We start from the raw sequence: 21,102 nt of genomic DNA on the forward strand, positions 1-21,102 counted from the left end.
TCCCTACCAGACAGGCTTCCGTCAAGCACTGTATGGGCGCTATCCAGTCTTGGCTACTCAAGCAGTGCAGAATGAGCGGTGTTTGTAGCGTTTCGCCTCCATCGAAATTCGACCGCCACGACCGGGATAATAACCGCAACATTCGGCCCAGCTGTCGAGTACATAACCGCTGTACAATGGACGCGGAATGTCGCAGTAAAATCTCACAAGGTTCATCATGCGATCACCTGCGACGACACGAAGGTGAAAGCCTCCTCATTTCTCCTTCATCTTCATTATCTTCTTCTTCATCGTCATTTTCATCATCTTCGTCAACTTCATCATTTTCGTCATTTTCGTCATCATCGTCATCTTCGTCACCTTCACCATCATCATCACCGACTTCACCACCACCATCACCATCTTTACGTTCTCCTTGGTCACTGTATCAAACCTCTCGCGCTTCCCTGCGAGAGCTCTCTCAAACGTGTTTTTACAATGCCTTCAAGATCAGAAACATTGCAAAATTTCCGCACCTCCCCTTGTTTTGCACTGCCTCCGTGATTGGCTCACCTTTGGCTAAGCGATTGTGTATGGATGACCTCAAAGTGACATGGCGAATTTCGATGCCCTCTGTCATCGCGATGACGTCATGTGGCAATGTTCATCACGTGATGGTGATCTTTTGCATCACTCGTGTTGACGCCAACAGTCAATTCTCTCGTTTTATGAGGCGTCCGCTGATTGATTGATATGTGCCGTTTAACGTCCCGAAACCCCCCATGTGATTATAAGAGACGCCGTAGTGGAGGGCTCTGGAAATTCCGACCGCCCGGGGTTCCTTAACGTGCACCCAAATCTGAGCACACGGGCCTACAGCATATTTATGAGGCATCCAAGGTATTCACCTCAATAACAGACATCTTAAGCATTACGCACACGGCCTTTTCCCCGTTCAACTAAGAGAATGGCTATTTCTTTGAATGCCGGTAAGCGACTTCTTTTGTCCACGAATACGTGCTACCCCCTCCCCCACCCGTAGACTAAAAAAGGTAGAAATAAAAACAGTAATCCCCCCCTCCCCTCTCGGTGATAATGTACGCGATCTTCACTTTTTTAACGCTGTAGGTGTCTGCTTTCCGAATTCTAAGACCGGGACATGAACCCAATTCCACCTGTGACGTCATCGAGTAAGCCGTCAACGATTATTCAGCGCTGCGTCGGCGTTACCATAGGAGCTTGGCCGAGCCAAATCACTGATAAGAAGACACCACCATCACTCCGAGCGCGCAAACAGAAAAGTCTTATTCTTAGCATGACACGAACATGCCCCGTTCGAACTAGCGAGATCGTCTTACGTGTGTCGTTCTCGGAAAAAAAAATACGAAGATCTGCGGTGCATGTGGGCTTCGGTGGCCGGGAACCTGAACGCCGAAAGCCTTTGTGCAAAGATATTGTTAGGACTTATAACAATCCATTCTCTCCAAATTCTTCATATCTTCATTCCTTTCTCCTTATGAAACCTGAGATTTTATAATGAATTGCAATCAAGGCTCTTTTTTTCGAAGATATTCATTAAAAAAGCTATAAAGATTTAGGAGTTCACATCCAAGAAAAGTGAATGAGGCCTTCGTATTACTTTATCAAAAGCTTGCGTTCACCTGGGGATTAAACTTTGCGGAATTCTCTTTAAAAAACTCTGTGTTCGAAGAAACAATGCACTCTTTACTCAGTGAGACCCACAATCCATTGTTCTATTTGAATTCAGCTTTCAGTTGCAATACCTCTTCATCGCGCAGTCTGGAAGCCTAGCGCGTCGTATCAGCTTTCATTTTCCTTAGAGATTAAATAATACCTACAAGGTTTATTCATAGATGAATTAAACGCACCATAGTCATTCGCTTTATTAAACGTGAACCAGATATTTTATCACAGTAGCTTTGCTACGAAATACAAACGCCGAGGACGTCGAGCTATCCTAACCCTAAAACTTGTTCTTTATACCAATGCACACCAGAGCAGAAGGAAAGTAGGATAACATGAAATTAAATCCTCTTTCCGAGCCTTTTCCCCGCCTCTGTACAGGATAGCAAACCAGTTCTGCTAGGTTAACCTCCCAGTCTTTTCCTTTTATTTCTCTCTCTCTCTCTCTCTCTCTCTCTCTCTACTTTTTTGTCTATTCTCATTTTTTCCTCCCTGTGATCTTTGAAAGAGAACATTTACGTGTTTTGCGACCATTTGGCTTTTGGTGTATTATATATTTGACTTTCTATTCACGCCATTTGTATAGGTGACTTCTATGATGTACTGGGTCACATTTCTCACCTATGAGAAGAGATAGAGAGGCGGGACAGTCATTGGGAAGAATAATCATAATAGTGATGATGATGATGATGATAAGAAGAAGAAGAAAAAGAAAGAAAAAGAAGAACAAGAAGAAAGAAAAAGAAGAAGAAGAACAACAACAACAACAAGAAAAGAAGAACAAGAACAAGAAGAACAAGAACAAGAAGAACAACAACAACAAGAAGAACAACAACAACAACAACAACAACAACAACAACAACAACAACAACAACAACAACAACAACAACAACAACAACAACAACAACAACAACAACAACAACAACAACAACAACAACAACAACAACAACAACAACAACAACAACAACAAGAAGAAGAAGAAGAAGAAGAAGAAGAAGAAGAAGAAGAAGAAGAAGAAGAAGAAGAAGAAGAAGAAGAAGAAGAAGAAGAAGAAGAAGAAGAAGAAGAAGAAGAAGAAGAAGAAGAAGAAGAAGAAGAAGAAGAAGAAGAAGAAGAAGAAGAAGAAGAAGAAGAAGAAGAAGAAGAAGAAGAAGAAGAAGAAGAAGAAGAAGAAGAAGAAGAAGAAGAAGAACAACAACAACAACAACAACAACAACAACAACAACAACAACAACAACAACAACAACAACAACAACAACAACAACAACAACAACAACAACAACAAGAAGAAGAAGAAGAAGAAGAAGAAGAAGAAGAAGAAGAAGAAGAAGAAGAAGAAGAAGAAGAAGAAGAAGAAGAAGAAGAAGAAGAAGAAGAAGAAGAAGAAGAAGAATGCATTCGGTAACACTGAAACGCTTTAAAACACGCACCTTCAGCTCTTCATCACGAAGCACCTTGACAGGCCCACTCTTGTAAATGGAGCCTCCCGTGAACACCTGTAAAGCAGTTGCGCTTAGTGGCCTACTATCACGAAAGCTCATTAAGCCATGAGAAATTGAGGAAGTAAGGGGGTATCAAGGGCGGGAAGTAACGGCTTCCATACAGAGAAGCGCCACAAGATTATCCCTACACAGCATTACGACAACATAACTTTCAACAAGAGAAAGATGTTTGTAATCACAAATATTCAAATATTATGCGAATTATGTTTCCTCGCGCATAAATGCGACGCGTCGTCAAATTTTAACACCTAAGATTTTCAAGGATAGACTTGGTGTCATTAGTAAGTAACTGACATTGTCGAGGAATGAAACTTGTCTTGTTTATAACAGTTCCCCTTGGTGTGATAGCCTCTCTGTTATTTCCTGCTTAGAAAACGCGAGACTTTTCGATGCATGTGACCCGAAGCCGTCGGTCTCGAGCCAAAGAGGAAACAACGGTTACTTTGCGGTAAAAGCATTTATTTAGTATAACTCTTCCCACACGTTACTTTACCGCTAGCACTCGGTACTGCCAATATAATCGTCGTTGGGTGGTCATACTTGCTGCCTTTAAATGTGTGAGCTCAGTTTCATATCAAGCTGCTGCGGCGACCCAGGGAATGCGGTGCTCGCCTGCTGATCCGAAAGAGGCGCATTTTAATGGATGCGAAATGCCAAAGGCTGGTGACGTCAGCGCGTGGTAAAAAACCCCAGAGGTGATCGAAATTATACGAAGACAGTATCTCGTAACCCGAGTCGCTTTGTGACGTTAAACGCGACACAACGACAAACGACGATGTCGACGCGCTTAGAAGACGCGAACAGAGGTGAGATGGGACACACACAACACCACTTTCAACTTATTCATTCAAGAAACAAGGGGAGCATCCCATATATACGCCGAAGCACGTGATACAAGGCCAGCGCTCTACGAATTGCTGGACACTTAAAACCCGTATCTCTTCCTCGGACAACATGAATTTGAAGCTATACTCGGACAGGACTCTGCCGGATGTTATCTCTGTTCGCGTCTTCAGAGAGCATCCACATCGTCACCAAGCATAACAACCTAGCCCGAGTGAGCTGGCTAAAACTTGAGTTTCATACCATTTACGAGGCAAATGACGGCGAGATAAACGACATGTCCTGGAATCCCACAGACTGGTACCACGGGTGCGTAGGCACATGCATTTGCGCATGCGTGCGTAAGCGCGAGTATAAACATTTTTTTTTCCTCCTGTGTCAACGTCAGCAGCGTTCTGTCTTACGTGTTCCTAAACGCAGAGGTCGTAACTCAACCCTCTCGTAGATAAATGATAAGGAACGTTATCCTACGCATATGCGTTTTCAAGTATCGATCGCCCGACCCGGCCACATGCCTTACATCGTGCAGTATTCTCCTGGCTTCCACCTACCAAGGCGAGTGGCGCTTCTTTCTTTCTCGCAACGTCGTCTTGAGTTGAATAAACGACGTCGCTTTTAGCGACGACACGTAGCTGTGCGCAATGCACGACGTAACGAGGCCAGCGCGCCCTGGGGGAAGGAAAGCGACTTTAACGATTCAGCAGCCTTCCCACACAGGTGCCCTCGTGGGAAAGTTTGCTCGCGTCTAATGATAACTAACGATATTACAATGCGGCGCGGCCTACATCACAATGAATAGTCTCTCGAATGCCCACGGGCTTTCTTGGGGCTCTGCTTTCTGAATATTTCTGCTTTTCGGGTCAAGGCCAAGCTTCAACGGCCCCGCCAAGGAAGACGGTAGAAAGACTCGCGCTTGCTACCCGGCGTCGTCAGTAGCACATCCGAGACCGATTAGAAGCGCGTTCTTGTAAACTATTCTTTTAAAATATCTCGAAAATTAATGTAGAGCTCAATGTCAGTCACAAATATTGGTGCTTCTTTTTATAATACGTACTTCGAGTTCCTGATTCTCGCCAAAATTAGTTTGCTAACGACCTTCGAGATGATGAGGAGTTGGATTATCAGAATGCAGTTACCATGAAATATGTTTCACCAGTGGCAACTTACGAACGAAAAACGCGAGACAATAGAGAACAAATTAAGCACCTTTGGCACATATTTTCCCTCGTTTTTTTTTTTCTTTCCCTGATACTCTTATGAAATTCTTCGAAAACCGAGTGTCGGCACTGTTCACCTAATGCACAATGTTTCTTGCGATACAATTACGTATTTATCGAAATCATCACTGTATTCTACAGCTGGGTCTCTCTCACTCACTCACTCACTCACTCACTCACTCACTCACTCACTCACTCTGCGGACATTCTACAGTGCGGACATTCTACAGTGCATTCTGGTGAGTGCTCAATGAGCCACTGGCCCTGCCGGCGCTACTCCAGTACCGTTCTCGTCACACACCCCAAAAACAAGTAGTGAAGGCATTTATATACTTCTTGACGCTCTCTGGCCTATCCGAACTCCTTTGACATCATGGCGCCCTCTGGCACACAAGCAAGACTGAACTTGTCTCTCATTCAGCTTTCTTTCACCCTTATCTCCATTTACATCTCCGTGTTGTATGGTTGCCCACTTGGCGTTCCTTCCTGGTTATCATCCTTGCCTTCTACCTTTCTTTTGGTCCCATTTCTTGCAAAATGGCGGCAAGTATGCCAACACATCAGAGCAGCATGCTTTATCGCTCACCTGTCCCACCAACTTCGGATGGCTGGTGTCCGTGATGTCGTACTGGCGCACGTCGCCGTGGATCCAGCAGGCGACGTAAAGAAAGCGGTCGTCTAGTGATATGAGTATGTCCGTTATGATCGCTGGACGGGGCACACGTGAAGAAGAGGTCAAATTGATGTGTCTGTGCAAACGCGACTGTCGTTTAACAGCAGATCAAGCATTGCTTGTGAGCGCCACAGTGTATCAGCGTAAACGATCCATCAATTGTTACGCGAGTAACGCATAAAGAATTATTCTCGCACCATTAGCATGTCATCATTACAACCCGCAGCAGCTGTGTTTGATGGCGATGTGGAGTAGTTACCAATGCAAACTTAAAGCGTTTTACGTATAAGCCACATGAGCATAGGAGTGGGCATTGGGAGGGGGGCACGGTGGGCGGCCGCCTCCTCCTCAGTCACATGAGAAGGAGGGGGCACACAGTCATACATTAACGTAATAGGGAGGGCGCTGCGTCGACCTCAAGCCCTTGTACGGGCTTTGCCTTCGCCCCTCGCTCTTGAAAGAAAACCTCGCACACGCCTGTAGACGAAACATTTCAGATTAAGGTCTCACATCGCAATGTTTTAAACCTTGTTAATACGTCTTTCATTGAAAAAATCATTTTAAAACGCCTGAGAATTATTAGTTAAAGGGCTATATAACAAAATGAGTTATATTTGCGAAATTGTAGTATTAAAAAAGCTATCCATGTCGTACATGCTCAAAAGAGTGTCTATTAAGCCCTTCCTGCAAAACGTACGAGCCCTTTAGGCAAATATTGCAAGCAAAGCAAAGCAAGAGTCTGCATGTAACACTTGGCGAAAGAAGAAAAATAAACAGCTTTTCTGCCTACCTGGCATCATGTCCATGGCCCATCCTTTTACTTTCTTAGGTGGAACTGAGATCACTTTCTCGGCTGCCCAGCTCCCATCCTTCGCCTGCCAATGGGTACGCCGTGAAAGAATCAGAAAATACTAAAGAAAAGAGTGCTTCATGGCTTGAATTTTTCAAGCCTGTAATGTCGAAGAAGCGATAACTTGATGCTGCACGCTGACTCCGATAGTACATAATGGTAATTTATTTGAATTAAAGTGTGACCATTGACGCCCCGAGTCTGCAGAGTCGGTCATGAGGGATCAAGGAGTGAAAAAGTTCGTATCAATTTTCACTACCTGTAGTATCATAAGGTTCGCCCTGATCCGAGCCTATGAGTATGCTGGTGTTCAGCCACCCATGAAACTCGGACCTTGAAAAAAAATTTCAGATAATCAAAACTACTGCGTAGTCTACCGCTACAGTGTTCGCCACAATTAACTGATGGTTTTCTTCACATAAATCTCTCCTAAAAAAAGTCACACTTTCAAAGAAAAGTTAGAACACCGAAAAACAAAGTTAACGTCTATCTTTAAATATAGTTCTATATGTGGTAAGTTAGGACGCACCAAAAAATACAACGGGAAACCTCTTTGTCTTGGAGCATCTAACTTTCGCCAGCACCATCGACAGCACTGGAATTTCACATGAGTAGACTGGACTGTGACTGAGTGTGCTGCTTGATGTGCTGTCTTTATCTCTCTTCTTCCCTCTCTGCTCTCTATCGTTCATCTCCCCCATCCCCTTCTCATGTGCAGGGTAGCAAACCAGCTGCCTATAGGTTGGTTAACCTCCTTGCAGTTCTTTTCCTCCTATTTTCCTTCACATGAGTGACATGTGAATAACCGGCGCGTTGTATCTGTAGATCGTGCGCTCGAGGGCGGGTGGACATGCCAGCTGCTACCGCTGTGCTGCGAGTGTTTTGTTTTGCTGGGCACAACTTCGTCCAATAAAGAGAACAACCTTTGCCCGAAAGAATGCTGCGTCTTTTGACATCACAGCCACGAGAAAACATCTTCTAAAATTTTTCTAAACATCTAAACATCTTCTTAAACGATTCACTCACGTCTGTTTTGAAGAATCGGAACACGGTGCCTCCTAGAGCGCAGCCAACATAACCTTCCGAGGCATCGGGGTTGTGAAGGAACCTCACTTCGAGCGGCATGGTGCCTTCGGGACCGAGGTCGATGGTCTGCAGTTTACGTCTGTACGTCCAGTCCCACACCACCAGGCTGGTGCCATAAAGTCCTGCAAGACCACATTGAAATAAATATTCGGAAGAGAAATGTGGGCCAGTTAGTATTCAAGCATGGTGAACAAGTGGTGTGATACGAGACACAAGATAAGGCACGCACAGTCAAAACAAAACGAGCTTCTCGCGTACCGAGAACACAGTGGTGTGACGGCGTGCGAAAAATGCAAAAGAAAACAAAAAAAGAAATTCCCCTGCGGTTTTGAGTGTGCTGTAGTATTCATCAATGCATTGCTGCTTTAGAGTATTTGTTAGGCGTGCTCACGCACTGCTGAAAGACGGTCGCTTTTGACAAACGACTGTTATCTGCAAGAACGCTATAGTTTTGCAACCTTCTTTGAAGGAGGTGATATGAAAAAAAAATTTTTTTCGAAGACACCACCACAAGTGAAAACGTACACTCGTGTCCTTGTGCGCCCTTGTCCATCTTTTTTTATCTTTTTTTCGAAACTAGATCTTCCAGTACAATTGTGTAGCTATGAGGAACGGGAAGAAAGTCGCTTCCTATAGGCGAAAAACTGAGAACGCGTAAACTTTGCATGAAACGTGATAGCGTCATAGAGCCCCGTTAGCGACGCCTTCTCATTAGCTTGCCATGCCTCGCTCGTCGGTGGTCGCTCCAACTACCCCGTGAGGAAAGAAAATCATGTGCGCATAGAATCAACTGTTGTAAACTACCCTGTAGAACACCCACTGCAAGTACAGCTTGAATGTGCCCACTTTGTCGGAACTCCCAATTTTGCGAGGTAGCTAAGTACAGCGATGCGTCCACAAGGCAATACGAAGCGTAACAGTACACTTTGTTTCAGTTGCGTGAAGCAAGCTGAAGGGCCCAAGACACAGTTCACAGGTGAAGTTCTTCGGGTTAGCACATACATGTAATGTTCATATATTGCACGCTCATCGGCATACGCTCGCCCCTCAAACAAAATGTTCTACAGTTTCGATGGAGCCACAGTTATGCGATGAAACTTTTATTCACATATTTGGACAATATCGGTAAGCTAGACAAACTGTAGTGGCACCTTGCTAACTCGTAATAAGTCATTCTGTCAGCACACGTCTCCGCCCAAGAGACAAAACACACTCTGTATACTTATTTTTTCTTTGCGTTTTACCTTTAATATTTTTCTCTATCTCCTGTCTTTCAGTTCCAAATTTCTTTCCCCAAGCAGAGTAGCTATAGCCAGCAATCTACATACGCCGGCAGAATTCTCTGCCTTTCAATAAAGAGTTTTCTCTGCACACTTTGTTTATGATGTGGCTGAGGACGATCATCTTGAATGACGATGAATTATGTCTGAGCCTTTGTAATGTGTGGGAAGATTTAAACCACACACTGATTACGCGTTTTTCATAGTGTGACGCCTGGTGCAGCTGTGCGGTTCTGCCACACTATATACTACATTTCTTAAAGCGACCTCTCGCCTGATGTGACACCCGCATAAAGTCTTGTTCCAAAACAGTATACTAAAACTGGCAAGGCTCTAGAATTGAACACTTGATTGCCAGGCAAAGTTCCTGGGTTTGATATCGGCTCGAACCCGTTTGTCTTTTATTATTTGAATTTATCATGACTTATACCTCACGGAAAACGCCGCCGACACCGGCAACCTAGTATTTTTTTTCGCCACACGAGCGCTCTAACGCTCTTACGTTATAATCAACAATTTTCTGCCAATTAATTGCAGAACATTTTTTTCGCAGATACTTATTACGTGGATACCTACTCTCATTGATAAGACTCGTATTGTACTATTAAATGCCACAATTAAAGGCCCACTAAAGAAAAACAATGAATTAGTTTACATTCATAAAGTGTTCTTTGAGAACCTTAGTGTCGTTAATCTTACCATCATAGGTTTATTATTAGAGGAGAAAATCAAGGCCAAAGTATCACGTCTGAACATCGCACCGAAATCTGCGTGCCTGACGTGACGAAGTTCAAATTGTATTTGTCGTACTTTTGCGGCAAAATTTTCTCAAACTTGGTATGCTAAATCTCCAGCCCCATCAGCAGTAAATGAGCTTCATTTTTACCTATTAAGATCTACGTATGCTTTAGTAAACACCGTCAAAGTTAATGGTGTCACGGCGTTTGGTGCAGGATTTTTAAGGTGGCGTTAGCACCCATATTTTCCATTCGCGCGTTTTTTCGCTTACCAATGATCGTCTTCTCGTAGCGAGCGCGGCGATTTTGTGAACGTGAAAAAGCAATTCGCTAATAACGGATTTTTGTTTTCCTTTTAAGGGACCCTCTAAGCTTTTGTACTACCGTTATTTGATTGTTTTAAGCTACGTCATTCTGTGTATACCATTGGTGGATATAATCGCACCAAGAATTCGCTCACTATTGATCCTGGATTCCCCGGATTGGGTTTTATCCCAATACGAAATCTGAACATGTATCCACTTGTTTGTGTCGCCTGCCAAGCCATCCTGACGTTACACTTACAGCTCCTACACTGCATATATGTGCAAACATCTAATTATCGCCGTCTAGAAGTTTATTGTTGTTAAAAATAATATGTATTGTCAGCCTGGAGTGAAATAAAGAAACTAATATTATCATTTGTAATAGTGACGCCGGTGTTTCTCTTGTCGCTTCACCTTTCAAGTCTTCTAGCTATTATTTATTAGGATGAAATCATCGAGAATTCAAGCGAATAATGCATTGCTAAAATACCCTAAGGACATCAGACCTCAACCCGAGCGGCTGTAGACTGTGAAGATCGTATACCGCCCAAGACAACCGCTCTGCGCTGTGAAACTACGTGTGAGCGTGTGTGCTCCCCCCCCCCCCCCCTCACTGTCACTCTCAATTCTTCTTTTCATGAATCAACTTAATTCAGTCAATCACCGTGAATCATTTACAGAGTACAGTGTAGACATGTAATGGACGGAGTTGGCAAAAAAGGATATTTAATGCCTGACAAGGCGCCGTAACCCATCCCGGTCAATAAGGCACGCAAGCATCAATAATGTACCCATGGTAAAACAATATTTCAAAAAATTAAGTAGCGACAGTTTCAGACCTTTATAGCAGTTTATAAAACATCGTTAGAAAAAACCCTTGTACTTCAATACCTGTCTAAGACTTAGTTTATAGTAATGGTGGCGTGTAATATTCTTCTTGTTAAATGACACAAAAACAACGAATGTGTAGAAATACAGCCACATTTTTTAAAATAACAGCCATGTCAATACAACTCATTAGCTTATATTGTGACAGATATTTGTACACGTATATTTTAACGAAAACTATGTGATGCCAACTATCCTTGTGCAGGGTAGCACGCCAGTTTTGCCAAACTGATTAACATCGCTGCCTTTGCTCTCTCTTTTTTTGCCTTCCTAGTTCTTATTTATATAAACAACTCCCCCAAACCTAATGAACGATTGCTACGTTCGCCTCGTGGCACGAACGAATCGCTGTCGTAAAGAGCAAGCACTGCCGTTTAACTCCCACAATGGGTTCCTCAGACTGCTGCTCCCCGCGAGCTAAGTAATCCCAACCGTCGGCACCACGAAAGGCCTGCCGTTAAAACACTGCAATGGCGAACTTTAGTTACAGTCTCTCTGGAACAGTCGCTTTCGCAATCTGATCCAGTGCGTCGGCTTCCCCGCACACTGACTCTAGCCAAGCGCACGAACAGACACCCTCACACAAGATGACAGTTCACTGTAAAAAGCGAGAAAAAAGGGCGGACGCTGAAAGAGGCACCGATTTCACCACCACAGGGAACGTTTAGTTAGCGCCACATCGCCTAATGGAGAACGTTCTGGCGCAAACGCCCAACGGGGCTCATCCGTGCAGTGAAGTAAAACTTCACGGGCGCTCTGTTACGTGGCATGCAAAAAGAAAATGGTCGGCGCCTGGCAGGCAGTGATTCTCTTTTTCTCCCCTGAGACCCACTGCAGTGGCGCGCGCACGAATTCGCTTCGTTGATGGGTGGGGAGGGCAGTGGGTAAAATTACGTGACTCAACAAACAAAATGAAGAGAAAAAAAGGGGGCTATATGCTCGCGAACGGGGCAGCACTGGCATCTAACACCGGCATCAGAAATCATGAAATTCTTAGACTCGAATAAATACTTTCATCCTTCACAGCACGGATTTCGCAAAGGGTTTTCTTGCGAAACCCAATTGGCAGCGTTTCTGCATGATCTTCACACAAATCTCGATACTAACCTACAGACAGACGCGATATTCTTAGACTTTGCGAAGGCGTTCGATAAGGTACCACATCAACGATTGCTACTAAAACTATCTTTGGCAAATGTACACCCCGACGTCTTACGATGGATTGAAGCATTCCTTAATAACCGCTCACAGTTTGTCTTTATTAACAACAGCACCTCTGACTCCCTGCGTGTAACTTCCGGTGTTCCTCAAGGATCTGTTCTCGGGCCTCTCCTCTTTTTAATATATATTAACGATCTACCTGGTCATGTAACCTGTAATATTCGCATGTTTGCGGATGATTGCGTCATTTACAAAACCATTACTAATACATCTCACCAAATTTCTCTTCAGGCAAATATTAACCGTCTGCAACAATGGTGTGACTGTTGGCTAATGACACTAAACCCCGCTAAGTGTAAAGTTGTGACATTCTCCCGTCGACGTAACCCTCTGTCCTATTCATATTCAATCAATAACATATCATTAGATGCTTCGCCCTCATACAAATACCTCGGTGTTACCCTAACTAAAGATTTATCTTGGAACGCACATATCACTAACGTCATCTCATCTTCTAATAAATCACTTGGTTTCCTTAAACGCCACCTAAAACAAGCCCCAAAGCATGTTAGATTACTAGCCTATCAAACCATAATCCGCCCTAAACTCGAATACGCATGCGCAGTATGGAGCCCCCACCAAACATATTTAAGCAACGCTCTCGAAACTGTGCAAAACCGTGCTGTAAGGTTCATACACTCTCAATATTCATATCATGTCAGCGTGTCTTTATTGCGAAAGGACTTAGGTCTGCCGACCCTTGCCTCTCGTCGCCGTGTTTTATCACTATCTCTTTTTCATAAGTTTTATCATTGTTCGCTCAATCAAACGCCGTACATTATTCCCCCTGGCAGAACATCGCATCGAACTGGGCACATCAACCATGTGGGCCGCCCCCGCACTCGTACTACTACCTTTTCAGGTTCTTTTTTCCTTCGCACAGCCATAGATTGGAACAGCCTGCCTCACCAAATTGCCGCCCTAACCAGCGCACCCGCATTCATGCAAGAGATATCTCATCATTTTTCAGAATAACAATTACTGGATGTCATTTTTCATCTTTCCAACTGATTGTATATACCACAAAATCATGTAAACCATATTTCCACGTCATGTTTAATAATGCTTATTCAAATGTCATTTCTAACAATGTATAATGAACATATGTAAACCCACCCCTTATGTAATGCCCCTGTTGGGCTTTTAAGGTAATAAAATGAAATGAAATGAAATCCGACGCCCCGCGACACCTGGCGGTATCAACACTTCAAAAACCTTGCGCACTTGGAGGGCGGCGAGCACTCTTTGCCAAGCCAAGCGTTTATGGCTGTATGCTGAAAAAGCGCCGTCACCGTTTTTTTTTTTTTACAACCGTGAAACAAAATGGAGGAAACCACGAGTTTCTAAAATGAGTGAGGGGAGAGAACAGAGAGGAGGTGGAAGTGAAAGAGAGAGATATGGTGGAGTCGTGATTTATGGCCATTTCTTTGGGAGTGCTCCCTTGGGTCCGCCGAAGGCTTGGCTGCAAAATAGAACACACATTGAGCAAGTAGTTGCGTGCAGAACACTGGCTACGCGATCACAACAATGGGCAATGTGCGCATTTCCGGTGACGTATCCTCCCTGTCTTCTGCTTTTATTTCTTTCTCTCTTTGGTGACGTATAGTTGTGGCCAGAAACTTACGCACACTCATTTGCTCGTGCCACGATGCGTATATAATGCGTTTGTTCCAAGTACTAACGTGAAGTTTCCGTGGTTTCTGAAGAATTCATTGTGTTTGGCTGCGCGCATCTTCTTTTCTGTTGAAAAAAAAGAGAATATTTTATCGTCGCCAAAAACCAAGTTCGTCAGAAGCCCGGCAGGCCTATGTACTGAAATCACTGGCTCAGCCTAGCGACATCGCTGAAGTTTAGGGTCTCCGAAAATGATGGTTCTTCAGTGAAAAGCAAAAGTGTGCAGATTGACCACTTAAAAGCAAGGCCTAAATTGGGCGGACTTGCGCGCCTTGCACAACATGCAGTAAGTGAGCTAGCCTGCACGTCTAGGAACATTTTTTTTATACACGACCACTTTCGGCGGCACTGTCAGTTTTCGCAACTTTTTTCACGTAGTTGGGTTACGTTAGAACGCTCAAAGTAACTGGTATATTTAAACAATGTTTTACTAAGTGTATCACATTCGCAAACCCTCGCTGATAATGCTTATGCCGGCACTTCTTAGTCTATGAACGACATTCGTAGTCTATGAACGTGCATTGCCCATGTCATTCTAAGAGCTAATTATATGTACTGAAGGACCAGAAACTAGACGATAGCGTAAATATTTTAACATTGTTCCACTGCGTAGAAGAAGCTCGTAAATAATAGCTTAGAAGTGCTCACGGGGAACGAAATATACAGCGGCGATCGTTTGTCGCACGTGAGTCAGCTCGAGTCCCGCTTCTAGTAAACCTGAAGACAACTTTTACTTTTAATGCGCGAAAATTTCAAACAAATGAAAAGAATGAGTCAGAGTGCATACTTACGGTTCCGTCACCTTCACCACCTTCTACTTTTTTCACACTGAAGAAGTTTTCCTTGATTATTATTGTTATCCATTATTATTTGGTTTGTAAACACCGAAAAACGAAGACACAGGGGAAATAAGAAGGGAGCAGGCTTAACACTGCCACCTATATAGGGGCACAAAGCCAGCCTGCTCTTTCGAGAAGAAAAGGCATAGAGCAAAGGAAGACAGGAGAGAAGAAAAAATTAGAGAGGAGTGGAAAGAAAGAAAGCGCGGTTGATCCCTTCGTCAGAGGAATCGGTAAAACGCGAAAATGAAACATGTCATTACAGAAGCATTTAGTATACATTTATATAGGAGATCTCGCGCGATGTCTGTTGGTGTACGACAACCACAGAACCGCTTACGTGGGTGCATGAAGGTTGACAGTACATCTACATTCCGACGAGTAACGTCCATCATGAATGATTTACCAAAACCTTGCGGTCATAGATGCTTGTGGTAGCTGTAGTAGTTAACGGTGAGAACGAAACCAGAGAAAGCGATGTGCCAGCCAAAAGAGCGTGACTGATTGGATGCTGAACTTGGGCTAAGGTCGCCTACCCATGGCATGTGGAAGTAATTGAACACCGCTGCTCGACCAGAGGGAGGCACAACCCACGTCATGTCTTCCCTTTGGCCGGCCGCAATGTCTCGCGGGGCGAGTTTAAGTGGGTAACGCGTAGCTACATCCCGGCGAAACGGGCACATTCCGGTAGTGACAGGCATGGTTGCAGATATAGAGTTCTCTAAAATTAACTAGAGGGGACTTCGTCGCTGCGATCATTCAGCGACCATGGGAATGATGGGTAGTACACACATTTGCCTAGTCTTCGTACTTGAGGCTTCATTCATTGCTGTGTTTCGGCTTTGTTTTGAAAGAAAGATTAAACCATTTTGAACTTCGTGACCCGATTTGGAAAGGTAAGTCTAAAAAAATAATGTTGTGAAGTGCAACCGCTGAACAATTGCTGATTTTTTTTTTTCGTGAGAAAACAGCTCCAATCAACACGAACACACACGGAGCCAAAGCAGGCAAGAAGTACGAAGATTAGACAAATACTGTACTACCCATAATTCTCATGCTCGCTGAAGCGCCGTGCGTTGCAGCTCCCATAGACACTATAGCATCAGAGTTCCCTCTAGTACATGTTGGGAAACTCTATGGTTGCAGGCAAGGCGGTTTAAGCAATTTTTTAAACCTCCTTCGTTGCGGGGTTATGTTTATTATGAATGGATGCTATAAGCGACGTTGACGTTTGGGGTAGTCACCCCCTGGGGCTGTGTTAAGGCGTTGAGCAAATTGCACTTCTACTATTGGAAATTGCACTTCTACTATTGGCCGATTGAGACGGACACTTAGAAACGACGCGTTAAAAAAATTATCGCGGATGCCACGGTCACGATGCATTACTGCACTTTACCAAGTACACTGTGAGGGGACAGTGGTAGATATAAAGGGCTTATTTTATACGCGTGCAAAATATGTGACTATGGCGCCGTGGATAGCGTACCTGGTATCTGCTGCGACGGACCCATGGAGAGGTCATGAGTTGGACTGCCGTTGACGAAACTTTTTTCTCTGTCTTCGGATCATGCGTATTTTTTCGACGTCACTTCCGCGACGGAAATACGTCAGTGAATTATTGGTGGACCCCGTCATAAAACACTTTCGTGTTAAAAACAAACGTATGACCAACCAGTTCAAGCTAGGCCCCTGCTCCAGTTTGTGGCAATGAGTCCCTTTCAATGTCAACCAACAGCGTAATGCTTCGCCTAAATGAGCCAGACAAAACGGCGTAGCAAGCGTGGTTAAACTTTCGCGCGCCATCAAGGCTGTATCACTCTCGCATCGTGCACAAACTTGATAAGCTATAGTTAAATAAGCTGTACGGCACCATTCTGGTCATCTCACGCTCTCACTCCTCGCTGCCAGAAAATAAATGTCTTTTCTCGTTGTTGTACAGAAATCGTGTGCGTCACAAAGTTTGCCACGCACTACGTGCCGGACGTATAGTAATTGCACTACGCTGCTCACTGCGACAGCGTGACGACACGGACAGTGTGTCTTCGTCGTCCACGACTGGGCTGTTTCATTCATTGCATTAGCGCAATTTGTCTTCCGCAGCGGCCTCAACTTCCGGGTCGCTTGGGTCGAAGGCTGTGGCATGCGAGAAGAGGACGCTGCCGTAATGGACGAGACTGGCATATTTAGGGTGCATACGATTGCGTGCGTTGAGCGTTATTTTTTTTCTTTTGCAATTCCTTCCGTATACCAAGTAACAGAGACTTCCACCCCTCTTCATTGTGTGTTCATTTGCTGATTTTATGTGCAAATATATAAATGCAGGTAAAGTCACAGCCGGTTACTCAATTGATAAAGAAGCAAGAAATAAAGAAAAAACTGGGAGGTGATATTGATATCCTGTCCCTAGCACGTACTTCAACCAATCAGTGCACACTTTGTATTGTATGATGTAATTCGAGAAGCTTGAATTGTGAATTACTACAATTAACACTTAACGCTATCAAGTCAAAATAAATAGAAAGTGCTTTTCTAAAGCAGCGCAGGCACACACGAAAGCGGCGAAGGCACGAAGACTGTCTGTGCAGACCAAACAAAAATAAGCGTAGTCCAGTCAGCACCAACTGTTGTCGTTGTTGAGCATAGGGCCCCTACTTCTAGTGGTCGTTTAAAAATGAGAACAATTTTATTGATTTATATGTTGGTTTAAACGTCTCAGTACCATCATATGATTCTGAGAGGCGCCGTATCAAAGGGCTCTGGAAATTTCAACCACAAGAGGTTCTTTAGCGTACTCCCAAATCTGAGCACATGGGCCTACAGCATTTTCACCTACATCTAAAATGCAGCCGCCGCAGCTGGGATTCAATCCCGCGACCTGCAGGTCAGCAGCCAAGTACCTCAGCCACTATAGACCACCGCGGAGGGGCGGGGGCAGATTTAAATAAACTAGTGGAAGATTAAGAATATATGAAAATTTAAGTGAACTTTTCTTGCAGCGTTCGGCATTGAGTATTCGAACACTATTGAACAGTCTTGCAAAAGGAATGTGTTCAAATGTGAAGGTACCCGCATGAACCAGCAGAACAAGCGGCAAGAAGAAAAGTTTGTGCATGTAAGGTGGGGGAAGGGGCAAGGGAGGGAACTTGCCAGTTTTTAACACAGCATTAGTGCCAGCAGATTCCTGGTGGGTGGCTTAAGGATTTTTTTTTTTTCAGAACCGCAAAGTCGTCACCTATTGGTTCAACATTCATTCTCGTGTAAGACAATTTTTTTCGCTAGATACGAGTTTATTGAACTGTCGATAGTTGATCTTATTGCTCTCTTACATAGTGTTGAGTCACTAATGGACATATCTCACAGTCAAGATACATCTTATTGCATAAAAAAATTCACCGCAGGGGCGATTGAATCAATGCAATAGCAAGAAATCGACACACCACCACCTGTTAATGAAGGCCATCGCTTCAAAATGAGCTGCGCTTCTTTAGTTTTGACAGACGATACGGTATAAGCGAGGGCAATTTCAGAAAAAAATACGCACGTCACCATTACACCTCGCACGATTACTTTCTCATTTTCAATGTTATCAGCTGAATCTGAGCTTCGCGTAGGCCGAAGGCCGTGCTATCGATGTGGACTCGATGCTGGAGGCAAACGCTAGAAAATCTAGCATTTAGACGGGTTGCTAGAGCCTCAAGACATCCTTACCAGCTATCGAAAATCTACCCGTGACAGCACGCTGACCTACTTTTTGAAGTGGGTCCAGCACGGTCACTGTGGACTTGGACAGCGTTTGCATGCTCGCGCGTAGCTGTTTGAACGCTAAAAAATAAAGCAAGACAGCGAGGAAAAAAAGAAAAAAAAAGAACAAAGAAAGAAAGATAGATAGAAAGACATCAAGAAAGAAAGAAAGAAAGAAAGAAAGAAAGAAAGAAAGAAAGAAAGAAAGAAAGAAAGAAAGAAAGAAAGAAAGAAAGAAAGAAAGAAAGAAAGAAAGAAAGAAAGAAAGAAAGAAAGAAAGAAAGAAAGAAAGAAAGAAAGAAAGAAAGAAAGAATAGGATAAGTTTAGAATGTGCTGTCTACCGATTGCGGCTGAACATTCCACCCTACTGCAGTGACCAGACAAGCTTGCGTGACTTTAGCGCTCGTGTGTAGCACACTATACCGCTATTAGCACACTAGCACACACCTGCAACCACCTCTAACTACTTTCGGCAGCGTCATAGCATCTAGAAATCTTGACACAGGTATTCCTTAATGTAAGTCGATTCATAAATTAAAAGCTGTGCGAAGGTTTAAACCTATGCGAAGATCATTCCGGCCTCATACAAATTCTTTTCAGCGCAGCCAGACAACACTCGCCTTGTTCAACGTCGGCCATGTTGAATCCCTTGCGGAAGGCCGACGGGGCCCCCCACTGACTGCTGACCATAACGTTGTGTCTGGGCTGGTACCAGAAGTCGTAGCCGAAGTCGGAGACGTCCAGCTGGGGCTGCCACGTTCCACGGACGTTGAACGTGCGTTCCTCCAGCAGGAGAAAGCTCCCTGCACGGTGTACGAGCTTGCGTTGCAGGGCCGATGGACAAGAAAGACGCCGGTGGCAGAGCAGTCCGCCTTATTCTATTGTCAAATTGAACTGCGACAAATTGTAAGTGTTCTTTAGGAGCAGCATTCTTTTTGGTCCCTTTACGGAATACTTTACGGTCGTTTCAAAACTAGTGTGTGCACAAGTTACCGCTACAATGTTTAAGGAACATGATGACTGATTCTGTCACTTAGCCGCAAGCTTGTACAAACTCAATTGCCTAGAGCATGTGGCCATGCCAGCTCTAAAGGCACATGCTCCCGTTGTTGCTGGACATTGCAATGTATTGTTTCGGGTACGGTGTCATTTTCTGTGGTAATCTCATCTTATTAAGTGCTCGCCACGTTTTTTCTCTCTATCTTGCAGGCTCTTTATCCCCCGGAAACAACAAATCGCTTGTTACCTATTAGGTTACGAATGCCTGTTTGCCGTTAACCTGTACCATCCATTCCTTCTTTTGGACGACGTTTTGAACTTATAACGTCGCGCTTCTTGCTGGCGTTCTTCCGTCCTCTGTGCTGACGGAAAACCGAACGCGCAAGTGTCTCTTTATCAGAAGAACGTCACTGCCAGTCGACGTCCGCCACGAGTGTTAGCGAATGACGTTCAAAACGCAAAAACGCAGTTCGGCAAATCGTCTCGGAAACAAAGCAACTCGAAGATTGGAGAACGGAGCACGAAAAAAAACAGAGTCACGAACAGCAATAAAACTTGTTTCGGGGCTAGTTTGTGCATGCCAAAAGAAAATTAGACGACACAAGCCACCAAGAAGAATAGGTGAGTGTTATTTCCGTTTATCTTATCTTTTCAGTAGTTTGCGTCGTCTTATGAAAAGTAGACAGGTAGGACACCTTTGGCGTTCTCGTTCTCGTCCCCCATGGTACTGATGAGGACCTCGCCGCTGGGCAGACAGTGGGTAGTATGAGGCGCCGACAGTCTTTCCCGGTGCAGCTCTTCACTCTCGATCACCTGTCGTGTCGAGGACAATGAAGTGATACGCATAGGTCGACAAAAAAAAACTATCAGGGTCTCTTATGCACCCACTTTATATGATTCGAAAGCGAAAGGCATCTTTTCGCTCTAGGCCAATGTACTTACGCAGCCCCGTCACCCTTCGAATACTTTCTGCACCTAACGTGGTCTTGCACTGCCGCCACGATCGAAGGCACGTCACCATGGCTTTGCATTCACGTTAAAGAGCCCCAGATAGTTGAAATTTCCTGAGCCCTCCACTACGGTGTCTCTCATAATCATGTGGTGTTTTGGAGGCGTAAAACCCCACATATCAATCAATGGTTTTGCATTGCCTCTGTTAATGGGCCTCGTTTGACAAAGCTATAATGCGATGCGATGACGTCATCACGTGACATGCGTCACGTGACGTCACGCTTACGTCATACGGCGACATAATCTCATGACGATAATTTTTCGCGACACTCGCGGGAGGGCGATGGTCGAATTTCGCGTTTGATGTGGCGTCTAAAAATGTTGCCATCAAAAATTTGGAACTCACCCAGACTCACTCAAGAGATAAGGTTCGCGCGTAGGGATTACTCGGACTCATACGCAGCCAAATTTTCACCGACCGGACTTAATCACACTCAGTCTGGCCAAACTTTTCCTCGGCAAAGCTCACTCGTTCGGAATCTCACTAAAATATTAGGCTCCCGGACTAACTCAGGCTTCGACACATGGCTCGATCTAAGCCTGAGTGAGTCG

The 21,102-nt window shown here is 44.3% G+C and overlaps 1 protein-coding gene across 1 annotated transcript in view; it reads right to left on the minus strand.

The window, feature by feature from the left end:
• LOC119171726 (methanethiol oxidase) overlaps positions 1–21,102 on the minus strand; it is an 89,127-nt gene that overhangs the window by 25,035 nt on the left and 42,990 nt on the right. The window contains exons 4-9 of the mRNA XM_037422541.2: positions 20,235–20,352; positions 19,161–19,343; positions 7,795–7,976; positions 6,709–6,793; positions 5,832–5,953; positions 3,114–3,179 (exon numbers count right to left, since the gene is read on the minus strand). Coding sequence (XP_037278438.2) covers positions 3,114–3,179; positions 5,832–5,953; positions 6,709–6,793; positions 7,795–7,976; positions 19,161–19,343; positions 20,235–20,352 — 756 coding nt within the window. The remainder of the gene's footprint in view (positions 1–3,113; positions 3,180–5,831; positions 5,954–6,708; positions 6,794–7,794; positions 7,977–19,160; positions 19,344–20,234; positions 20,353–21,102) is intronic.

Source organism: Rhipicephalus microplus, chromosome 4 (genome assembly GCF_043290135.1).
Source record: "Rhipicephalus microplus isolate Deutch F79 chromosome 4, USDA_Rmic, whole genome shotgun sequence".
NCBI classification, from domain to species: Eukaryota; Metazoa; Arthropoda; class Arachnida; order Ixodida; family Ixodidae; genus Rhipicephalus; species Rhipicephalus microplus.